This window comes from Ambystoma mexicanum, chromosome 5p, assembly GCF_040938575.1.
Source record: "Ambystoma mexicanum isolate Mex_15411 chromosome 5p, UKY_AmexF1_1, whole genome shotgun sequence".
In the NCBI taxonomy this organism is placed as follows: domain Eukaryota; kingdom Metazoa; phylum Chordata; class Amphibia; order Caudata; family Ambystomatidae; genus Ambystoma; species Ambystoma mexicanum.
This window is the reverse complement of record NC_090930.1, coordinates 975,158,589-975,170,629: the sequence shown is the minus strand read 5'-3', so window position 1 is coordinate 975,170,629 and position 12,041 is coordinate 975,158,589. Positions and strand designations below refer to the sequence as shown.

Sequence of the window (12,041 nt, the reverse complement as noted above, 5' to 3'; positions counted from 1 at the left end):
CGACACAAGCCCAGTGAAGAAGCTAGAAGCGCATCGACGAGAATCTACTGACGTCCGCCTTAAGGACATTTTCGAGCCAGTCGAGTCCCTCGAGCTGCAACGCTGACCGTTGTTACCCTGCAGTCGCATAAAGCCACCCGAGATGTCTCGACCAGTGCTTCAGAACCGCCAACCAGCACTCAGAACAATTCCTGCTGCCATGTAGGCCAGCCTGCAGCTGTCCATCCAGCTTCGCCTGCCAAGCTACTTGCCGCCTGATACCCGCAGCTGTCTCCCATTGTGAACTCTGTCGCAGAAGCTGCATAGCGCCCTGAAACTGACTTGACCCTGTCAAGCACCAAGAACGCCTACACCACAAGGTACATAGGGGTTCTGTCCCCATGGTCCTTCTCCGAAGGCCCCTAGAGACATTTTAAGACCCATTGCTCCCTTTGTGCTGAAACCAAGTATCCTTGAACTGTTTTGCAATTATTTATTATACCGACTACCCTCCTGTCAGTATCCCGAGTGCATCCCTTTTCCTTCTTTGAAACTGTCGATCCTCTGCATTCCAAACAGGGTGGGTTGTATTTCGTAGTGTTGCTAGAACTGTCTGTTGTGAAAATAATAAAGTAAATATTTTTATACAAAATTCCCTGGACAGTCCCTTTTTTTATCAACGGGTAATAATTGTATTTTTGCTGTGATGCAACTAACCAACGATCCGCAACCTTTTGGTAAATGAGCATGCCGTTCCGTCCACATTACCAAAATTGGACAAGGAGGATTATAATTCGCTTGTCTTTCCAATATGTTCAGATACCTTCTGGTGTACTAGAGGTGTGGGGCTGATTGATGGTTTAGAAACCGATATTCACCCCTGGTGCCCTGGAAGTTGATTTGTCACAGACACCGTTTGGTGTATTACTGAACATGTCCTGTTTTCTTTACCACCAGCGGGCTGGCTATTTACCAGTGATACATTTGATCATACCCTATTGGTCAATGTAACATTCATTGGCAGTGAGGGGAGAGATGTTTAAAGTCACTGTCTGTGCTCCATGTGGGATATATGGCATCTGGTAAACCACCTTATTATTGGCCTGTCACCTTTGCCACCTTCGTGTTCACATAGCTATCTTATGACCAGATGATTTGGCTGGCCGTAGCCCTATCACTGTCTACAAAATGGATGACAGAAAAACAATAAAAAAGCAAGTCCGATAAATGCATACGTTCAGACCAGGCTAATTGACTGAATCACCCAGAACAGATTCCAAACAGAGTGTTAGTTCACACAGCAGGGGCTGGGGGGTAATTGACTGCCACTCTGATGCCAAGGCTCGCATAATATGCATTCATTATCCAATTTGGAAGAGCTTCACGAAGATGGGGAATTGGACTCAGCTGGCTTTGGAATGGAAGAAAACACTGAACCAAGTAAGCCCCACAGTCCCAGTTTCTCTTCCCCCACAGGTTCCTCCTAGCCATGCCACTATACACCTACTTTAATACCAGGGCCAGGATTTAACTTCAGGGGTGGTTACCTTCCAAGAAAGATTACATTTTCTTCTGTGGCTGTGTCTTGTAAGGACTGGTTTCTACTGCTTCAAGAAAAGAAAGCAATTGAGTGATGAGCTAATGGACTCCAAGGATCACCTGGCCCTAATGGGTTCTGTTGTTGATTTTCAGGTATGACACTGAGCTGCGTGACCCAAGTAGGGGGTTCGCTCACTATAATTGCAGAATTAGTGACGAGGAGTACCAAAAACGGTCCATGCTGTTTAGTAGCCAGAGCTCATTTCTGCTGATCACTTGTGATGAGAACAAAGTCCCCTGGCTACAAAGAATGACCATCTTCTGTTTCTTCTTTAGGCAAAGCTTCCTGCACCTGTGCAGGAAGACAGCTGATGGGAGGGATAAGCATTCTGACTTATTAAAGGACGTTATCTGTAAGGAGCAGATGGGGAGCAGGTGCAAGTGGATCAAGGTCACCTGGTGCCTTCCTGGTTGCTGCTTTTTTTTTCCCCCACTTAGCAAGCCCGCCCACCTGGTGCCTTCCTGGTTGCTGCTCTTTTCCCCTACTTAAGAGCCCTCCAGCCTCTTTTCCTTTGCAGATGGGGAGCAGGTGTAAGTGGATCTTGGTCACTGGTGTAAGCCCCGCCCACCTTCTTAGCCCTTCCTCTTCCTTCATGCTCTTAACTTTTAGATCAAGGGTGTCTCTCGCCCGGGCGTCCAAAGTAAAGGGCTGGCAAAGAAAAGGGCTATTCCGGTTTGGACCAGGAGGACCCAGGGCCCGAACCCCTGCTCAGACAGCAGGTAAGCATATACCAACATGTTTACTCCCTCTATCCCCACAGACCATCCCCACCCCCCTCTGGTCCTCCTGTGATGTTCCCTTGTGCCCCCCCCCACCCTTCTCGCACACAGGTGTTGACTGTTTTGCTTGATTCTTCTACACTGCTCCCCCTGAATCCCCCCCTCCAGCCTACTTCTGCAGGAGTCTGTCCTGATACATTCTGGTTTGACCTTCACCGTCTTGTGGCCAATGGTGGACTTCACTTTCATGGACTTCATTGTTTCACGGTGGGTCTCCCTTTTTCAACTCTCATGCTGGACTTCCTTTGCATCTTGTACTCATGGTGGCCCTGACTCATGTTGTTCCCATCTTCATCTTGTATCCTGGCTTGCAACATTATGTGTTACTACTGACTTCTGCAATTGTATTTGCTCTCCCCTCTTGCTTCTTCACTCTTTTTGACTGCTTACTCTGTTCTCTCCTCCTCTCCCTTTCTCCCTTTTCCTATCTCCTCCCCTCCTCCCCTTACTTTCTTCTATGCACTTACTCTATCAGAGTTGTCCCTGGACTTAATATGATAGCAACTTCGTCTGTCCCCACCTGTTTCATGTCCCACCCCTCCACTCAACCCCCTCCACCCCCCGCTGTGCACTATCTGAAATTTCATCAGGCCTACTACGATAGTCGCTTGTTTTGTTCCTCCCCTCCCTTTCTGCACCCCTCTCCCTCACCTTTTTATTTTCTCAGGCTCTACCTGAAAGGTCGCCAGGCCTAGTATGGTAGTCGCTTGTTTCCATTTCCTTCCCACTCCCTTCCTTGTCTATGTCTTAGCACTTGCACAATCACGTCAGGACGAGTACGATGGTTAATTTCAAATCCTTACTGTTCATGGCCTGTAGGAATGTCATTGTATTTTCCCTTGTTCCCTCCCTTGCCTTGAAATGCTTTGAAACACATGGTGTATAGGCACTATATAAATAAACTATCATATCATGCAGGCATTCTTCAAAGGCAGAGCTGAAGGTTAACATCCATGCGTGGGGCATGCAGACCTAAAAATATCTTCAAGTAAAGGAAACCTCTGGACTCGCCAGATGCCTTCTTTTACTGTAAATATAGTTATGCAGCATTGGTATCTTCTGTTGAATTAGATGCAATCCTCCCAGCTTCCCCCAAGGTTGAGTAGATAGTTGGTAAAGTGCTGTGTTTCGGAGATGAAGGTGGGGACAGCCCAGTTTGAAAAAGGTTAGCCCTAGTGACTTTAGAAACAAAGCTTTATATATAATGTGAATAAACATTTATAGGTTTTGTTTTACCGCATCTATGTGAGGGAATATTCAAATATGATGTGAATGTGTACACAACTCAATGCTAGCGAGCTACATGTATAGGTAAGTAACTTCATTTTACTCACTGTATTGGTAGTCCATTTCCTTCCCAAGCCCACCCTTTGTATGCACAGAGCAGTACCTTTGCACAAGCTTCCATTTTGTCCTATGCTCTCCAATAAATGCTTTTGGGAGTACTCGGGCGGGATTGTGGTGCATGAAATCCCTGAGTCTGGCAGAAATAGGAAAGGATATATTTATCCTGCATTTTTTGTATTTTGTATTTTTGTTCTGATTTTTTGTTCTATGCTCTCCAATAATACCCAATAGGCGCCCTGGTCCACGACTGTCCACTGGGGCGAATACCGTCCATGGTTAACATGCTGTGTATGGGAACAAAGAGTCCACGGGTCTTTCTAGAGGCCCACTGTCCACGACTACTTCCTCGTCCATGAAGGAACCCTCAACCACGACTAAACAGTTGACAGGAAGGAAATCAATGTCTAATGGCTGTTCGTTCACGACTACTGCGTCATTCGTGAGGAAATCGGTAGTAAATCCTCAACCTCTCCCGTCCACGCAGCTCAGTGTTAAACAAACCCTGCTAGTGCCACAGGTCTCAAGGGCTAATACTAACTAGAAATTATTAAACGTCCAGACATTTTACAAGAGGAATTCTCTGACATAGGAGAAGACTGTGCCCAAAGAGCACAGCCCCCCATGCCACTTGCCCTCGGCAGATAACACTTGTTGATACAGCAACTAGGAGACCCAAACGTCTCCCGACCTCCGGGACGGATGGGCGCTTCACTGCAACAAAGGCCTATGGTTGTCTCTCTCTGCCACAGTGCATAAGGGCACCTTTGTTTCTGTCCCTGGCCTACTGACAAGATCCAGGGCTGAACAATCAGTCGGACAAGCCTGAAAGAGGGTGGGGGGATCTCCCATGGCTCACCTCAACAAGATACTGACAAATGGGAGGATTATGTCGTTCAGATGCACGAGTTCGATTCCCCTGGAATTTCTTCACTGCCAGATGACATTGCTTCCCTCAATGGCAACAACAATGCTCGATCATGAGGTATCTTGCGCAGAAAAGAAGTTGCTGCCAGACTGCAGTGCTTCCTTCCATTGCAACAATAGTGTTCGATCGCCAAGTCTCTTGTGTAGAAAGGAAGGCAATGCTTTATGAGCGCAGAGACAAGATGAGGGGGGTGGCCACGGCCGTACCCTTTCTAGACACCAGAGGGGAAGCAAGTGAGAAGATCCTGGCCAATCCATTTTCCACTCCCGCCACTACGGCTAGGCAGAGAAATACAAGGCCCGATAAAACCTGACTTGGACATCGCTGTGGCTGCCTAAAAAAAAAAAAACATGTGAACCCTGCATCACTACGCCCAACCTGACTAAGAAGGCAGGAAACTACAAGTTGTAGGTGGGAAACCTTTGGCTTCCACATCCTTCTCTATTAGGACAGTGTCCTCACCATGACAGCGAGATATGACAGGAAATTGTGGCACAATAGGTGCAACTTCGCGGGGCACCTTGCAGCCGAACTTCAGGCGAAGTAAGGGCCATCATTACAGATGGCGAAACATCTGACGACATGATTTACTAGCAGTGTAAGACGCAGAGTTTGGGCAGGCAGATGGCTTGTGTAGCGTGCTAGCAGGACTCATTGTCCATGAAGGCGAACCACTTCAGGCCTGAAGTGCAGGCTCAGATCCTCGATATGCCATTCGAAGGCCAAGACCCCCTTGGCAAAGAGGTTAACAATCACCTGAAGGGACACCGATGCAGACAGAGCCATCAGTTCACTGAGAGACGACAAAGAAAGGCCTGTCTTCATGATGGATCAGGGAAGTTTCGTTCCAACAAGCTGTATTCCACGCAAAAGGCTAGGCCAACATATCGACCTCCCGACAGATACCAGCCATCTTCCAGATGCACGTTGCAGAAAAGCAGGCGTGGGACGGCCCAGACAAGGGCCCAGCCGGCCAAACAAAATAGACTGGAAGCACCATTCCCTGCCACATCACACCCCGGTAAGAGAGCGAATCAGCCACTACCTGCATCAATAGCAGAAGATCACCCAGACAAATATGTGCTACAAAGATTAAACGAAAGACACATCATGGAGTTCCTCACACTGCCGCCAGCCCCCTACCTCCATGTACAAGTAATATTCGCCACGTGGCCCAGCTCACACTGAGGCTGACATATTTCTATAAAAGGCCACTACAAAGGCTGTTTTCTTCACAATCAAGGAGGGAAGGGATTCTATTCATGCCTCATTTCTAGAGCGGGGAGCGCACCTAGACCTGTGAGTTTTCATCATATAGGTAAAGCGCATAAGGCTCAAAATGAATGGGGCCTCCCTTGGCTCCAGAAGGGCTATCGTCTAGCTACAAATCACCAACGGAGATTTATTTTTCACATACCCGTTCTTCGTAGTGCTACCTACGGTTTACAGAAATGGGACCAGCATTGACAAGCATTATCAGTTCTGGGTGTTGTTCGCCTATGGTCAGTCCCGAGGCTCTTCAACAAATGGCTCACCCCAGTGGTAGTCCACCTAACAAGAGCAGGGCTACAAGTCCTTCCATACTTTGACAATTGGCTCATCAAAGCAAACTCGAAGGTACGGACAACCAGATTTGTCCATCAAACGAAACAGTCACATATCTAGTTTTTCTCCATCGATCACGAAAAGTCAGTAGTTGTGCAGGCGTAGCGGGCCCTCTTCCTAAGGGCAGAACCAAATACCCACATTCCGCAAGTCAGAACTTCATCCAAGAGAACAGCTTTCCCAGATGGTCAATGGGTTCTTAAAAACACGCACAAACACTGTACGTCACTAAAAGTCCCTTCTGGGCAGGTTGTCATCATGTATATTGCTGGTTCCTACTTTCAGGTTGAGAATGAGTCCAATCCAGAAAGAACTCAACCGCGACAAGGGCATTAAGCATCAGGCTTGTGGGAAGACTTTGTGCACCGGTCACATCCTTTACACCAAGCTCTACCCTGGTAATGGGTGGACAAACAGCCTAGAGCAAGTCATACTTTTTATTTTCAGGCCCACACTTCCAAGCTGCTTCCCACGACGAATGTGTCCCTGCCAGGAGGGTGGGTCATCTCAGACCCTTGCAGGCCAATGGCACATGGTTAACGCAAGAGTGGGAATTGCACATCAATATCCTCGAACTCTGAACCATTCAATGGGTGCTGAAACCCATTCAACCTGTTCTCATAGGGCAGGTGGTCACCGTACAAACGGACAACACAACCTCAGTGCATGACACCAACAAGCAAGAAGATAACCGATCTGCACTGTGCTCTGTAGAGACACATCAAGGAATCTTATGGGTCAACATCGAAAGAATTGTCAAAGAGGGGGGTCGCCCCCACATCGATCTCTTTGCCACCTGGCACAACAGAATATGCCACACTTTTGATCCAGGTCCCGGAAGAGGACTCACTGTGGGTTGCCTTCTCCCTAGCATGAATAGGCGAGTGCCCAGACTCCTTCCTGACTATATAACCTGGTTAGCCAGGCTACTGAGGCGAATAAGTAAACAACCCTACATGATGATTTTATTAACACTGCCATGGCCACAGTAAGTCTAGTAGCCAATTATCCTACACATGGAGAGCTCCACGCCCATCCATATGAGGGCGCTCTCAAGCGCTACTATTGCAACAGGAGTAGCAAATCCTTTGCCAAACCCTGCATTGTTCCCTCTCACAGGGTTTGGTTGTTGAACTACAAGGACACACCAACCTAATGTTGCCAGACAGATATTGGGATATTATTCGAGCATCCAAGGCGTTCCCACATGCAAAGAAAGGAAAACGGTTTACAACCTGGGGTGGGACACAACCACTCGACCCGTGGTCGGGCACAGTAAGCAGATTGCTGCCTGACCTGATACACTTGGCTACAGCTGTCCGGTTGCAGGATTCTGTCCAGGTCTACCTCTCGGACATCATGCCTTATTCCAGAGGTGCCGGAGTTGAATCCTATGCCTCCATCCCAGAATTTGAAACCTTCAGGAGAGGTTTGCCGACGACCTTCCCACCAGTACCTGCACCGACTCCAAACTGGAATCTCAATAGTTTTCACAACATCAGTGGCTCCTCCTTACAAGCCCATCCACAAATGCAATCCTTTTCCTCGCTGTTAAGGTTACTGTCTTAGATTCATCTGATGACGTGATTGTCACTGAGTACTGCAAGCTTTATCTACAGATCCTCCCTTTACAGTCTTCTTAAAGGACTGGGTTTGAACACATTGGGAGTACAGTGACCTTTGGCTATCATATTTCCATTGCGGGACAAGCCTTGCACTTGCTAGGTCTATTGTGAGTACTCAACTTCTACTCACCGTGCACTAGCATCCTTCGAGTATCTTCTAGATCATTTTTCACTCATTGTGCTTTTAAGAGCCAGCGCACTTGCGATCCTGGCCATGCCAAATCTATGGCACATTTAATTACCCATTGCCCCAAGACCAAGGGCAACCTGCGTACTCGTCCAGCTACTGCCCATTACCTAAGGGAGGGCATCTGCAACGGCTCTCCAGGCAGTAGTGGCAATGAGGGACCTATGCAGGGCGGCTACCAGGAGAACGCTACATAAATTCGCCAAGTAAGCTATATAGAAGAAAATGCTGAAAGGGAGCCAGCTGTTGGACGAGCAGTCCTACGACATGGTTGCGTGATGAAGAAGCTATTGTTCTTTACCCTCCTTCCCTTCATGTTTAAAGCAACCATACCAGGCTAAGGGTACTCTCTGTGGGTACATTTTGACCTGTGTGCTTCAGTGAAGTAGGTGGCATGCTTCCACTGCTTGGTATTCTATTCAAGCATGTGAATCTATGAAAGATCCAATGCGGGAGAAGTCTTAGTTACTTACGTATAGCTGTATTTCTCCAGAATTGTTATCTTTCATAGATTCACATGCGCTCCCCGTTGAGGCTGCTCCTTTGGCAGGCAGTCATCATAGCAGTCACTATCAGGGCTCAAAATCTGAAGATGGCTTCCTGGGGTGTAGCTTAAACCCTGCCACCTCATTGGTAGGGTCAAAAGGGACCAACATGAGGTGGAGGCAGTACATAAGGGAGTGCCTGTACAGGCATAATGTGCAAACAGTATTGCTTTTTCCTAGGGGAAAAATGTATATTGATTTATTTTAAAATTACTGAGGATTCCCAGTCTGACAACAGGGAATATTCAAGCATGTGAATCTATGAAAGATACCAATGCTGGAGAAATACAGTTAAAGGTAAGTAACTAAGACTTGTTTAGAAACCCTACTTTAAACCTTACTGTTTAATTTGGGTGTGTGATGATGTGCAAATCTTTATTTCATATTGATAATCCATTGATGGACAATTGGTTGTATTCATTTCCTTGAATTTTGTGGTAATGTGTAATTGTTTTGCTCCCTACAGTCCTTAGCCTTCAGTAAACAACTTATTCGAGGAATGGAAAAGGAGAAGCTTCATGCTGTGAACTCTCTCGAGTGTGAGCGCCTCGTCGAGAGATGGCTGTCTGATGAATGTATGAATGCCATACTGAGCTTTTTCCAGAATAAGGCTAGACTCTGATCGAAACCGGCAGCAGGTGGAGTTACTCTTTCCTACAAAGCAGCAACACTTTGAAATGAGCAACACCTGCTAACGTCTGAAAAGCTGGTTGAAACCCGTCTGCTTAGAATTGTGAGCCAGCCTTTCTCTAGTTGATGCTGGGCAACCTTGCCTGTGGGTTTGATGGCTACAGAAATAACCTGTGCAGGGATTGGGGGTGGGGGCAGGGTTAAAGCAGTTACATGTTTACAGTGTTGGCGTTCTGGAAAGGTGCCTTAACTGGACTGTGGGAAGAATAAAATGCCGAAATGCTGCACGCTATTGTAGGTGTTCTGGGACGGTTCCTTATCTCTAGCTGAATACATGGTAGAAATGCAGCACCTTCCACGGTAGATGCCCACCTCCAGTGCAACCGATAACGCTTCACAGGACATGGACGACCACGCAGAGCAATCAAGTGGTTCATTTCTTTTTAGAATAAGTATAAACCCCAGTGTGCCTTTCAATACCAACGCATAAAATGAAATACTGTCATATAAAGTAGTTACTGTGTGTTCTTAATCCACATAAACACCTCTTAAATGGGGTCTGATTTTTGATATCCAGTAGCTTTAATTTTGCTTTTCGTCTGCAGGTTTGAATTTGTTTTTGGACATAAACTTATTGTACCAATAACACTGTATACGTTTCGCTGATTTGCGTGGATAAACCCTGATGGCTTTACATGCAATGGTGATGCTATGAAACACCACAAGGGCGGCGTTGCGTCCAACCGACGTCACTGAATCAATGGGCCCCAATCTGGACAGCTCGTCGATAATGAACTGCTGATCCTGTTCATCGCACTGGCTTACGGTATCACGTGCTTGCCACCTGCCAGAAAGAAAGAGAGAAGATAGACATTTCAGAAGGAGGGCTTGCTGTTAGAATATCAAGTACATTGGCAAACTGATCACAGTGAAATTTTGTGATGGGCTTATGAAGTTTAGGGTTCCTGTAATAGTGACATCCCTATTGAAATCTCAATGGTTCACACGTTTTACATTTATATTCCTTCCAAAATGTACCATGTCAATTTACTGAAAATGACTCTTGATAATTTCTGCGGTGGTTAGTGTATTTCTGATAACACCATTTTTAACTGGCTCATAGGCATTTTGTTTTCTATATGGAACACTTAACCTCGATTGCAATGGTGAGACATTACCAGGGTGGTGAGGTTTCCAACATGTGAAAAGGCCATGCTCATTGCTTGAACTGCCATACGTAGTAATCATCTCAGTGTTTTTTAATCTGTGCCTGATGCTCCGATTATTTATTTTTGGCTACTCTACTGTGGTTATGTCGTATAATCCACAGTATCTCAGGAAGTAGGAGTCTCCAAAGTTTGGCATGTCAATGGCCATCGGTTGTTCATTCTCCGACTCCAGTATCTTGGGCAACTTTCATATCAATTCCCATCCAGTACAGGTTTCCCCTCAGTCACTCTTTTTTAGCCTCTTCTGGGAACATGGACCTCAATTCCCAGAGGGCAATCTTGTTAATCCTACAGGGACACAAGACTGGGACATCGATTTGGACTGCTGCTCCGCCTGGCAATTCTCTAGTTATCTCTGGTATCACGCTTCAATTGCTGGTCACAGAAACGTTGTTAGTGACCACGTGCCATTCACTGCAGTGTCCAAAACGGATTTATTTCAGCCTAATGTGTTTTCCATCAAACTCTTGGCCTGTAATAAATCATTCACAAGTGTATGTGTTCCCTTTTCTTGTTAGAATGACAATTGCCTGAGCCACCACTGCAGGCAGCTTGTGCAGTGATGCAAGTTGCATCTACTGGCATAAACAAGTTGCTCTTTCTCTGCAGTTTGCTCATGTGTTTGCTTGTTTATTTATATAGTGCTGCTCACCTGAAGGTATCTACACGCAAGTGTACATGTTACAATTAAAGTACAGGAAGTTTACATTACAATTTGACTCCATCTCCTTTCGATAATTCTGCCTTAACCCTCTGAAGTCAGGCCCCCTTCAAAAAAGAGGGTACCTACCCTTATCTCATACAACACATTACAATTTACGGGTACATAGTTTCCATTACAATGAACAAGTACATACAGAACGACATGGCATAGTACATAGTTGCATTTACAATTTAGCAAGTGCATACAGAAAGAAGTGGCAGGCTACGGCAGTGCAGTTATTTGCCAGGCAGCATGCTGTAGTAGTATGAATTGGCATTGATAGGACCAAGAATACGGTAGTTCAAATTAAAATGACAGGAGATACAGTGAATGGTGCCTGGACTTCGCGCAGTAACATTGTTAAAGTACATTAGATTCCCTCCAAAGACAAGACTGTCACGTGAGGCCCTGAATTATTCTTGAGACTAGCCAAGTTTTTAGTTTTTTACAGAAAGTCCAATATGCTGGCTCAGTTCTGAGGTCCAATGGCAGTGCATTCCACAGTTGGTTGTGCTCTTGACAAACAAAAATTCAGAAAACGTGTGTGTGTTTGTGTGTGTGTTGGTTTAAAACTATAGCTGTGACCAGGGGAAATGTGGCCAACTTGCTCAACTGGAGATTGTGAAACCAGGGCAGTTGGGCTTAAGTCTGGCTTCTTCATTTGAAAAAAATGTGTGATCCTGGGTACATTTGGATGATTAGCTAGCTGTGATTGTTTGGTTTGTAAAATAAAAAATACAATAAAAGGCCTGAATCATTTGCCACACAAATCTAACATTGTAATACCCAAAAATCGACCGCCATTGCCTGCTGCACCCCTCATCCAGTCCAACCAATGACCTTTTTGACATTCTTGCCAATGGCGCAGTTTTTCTTGAATATGTGAC

At 46.1% G+C, this 12,041-nt stretch overlaps 2 protein-coding genes across 2 annotated transcripts in view; one reads left to right on the top strand and one right to left on the bottom strand.

The window, feature by feature from the left end:
- The window catches only part of LOC138481343 (enoyl-CoA delta isomerase 2-like), a 316,256-nt gene extending 306,388 nt beyond the window's left edge, over nucleotides 1–9,868 (top strand). The window contains exon 10 of the mRNA XM_069613445.1: nucleotides 9,059–9,868. Coding sequence (XP_069469546.1) covers nucleotides 9,059–9,214 — 156 coding nt within the window. The 3' untranslated portion in view covers nucleotides 9,215–9,868. The remainder of the gene's footprint in view (nucleotides 1–9,058) is intronic.
- The window catches only part of LOC138481344 (testis expressed protein 56-like), a 418,767-nt gene continuing 416,508 nt past the window's right edge, over nucleotides 9,783–12,041 (bottom strand). Inside the window, exon 4 of the mRNA XM_069613446.1 lies at nucleotides 9,783–10,066. Within this exon, the coding sequence (XP_069469547.1) occupies nucleotides 9,805–10,066 (262 nt within the window). The 3' untranslated portion in view covers nucleotides 9,783–9,804. The remainder of the gene's footprint in view (nucleotides 10,067–12,041) is intronic.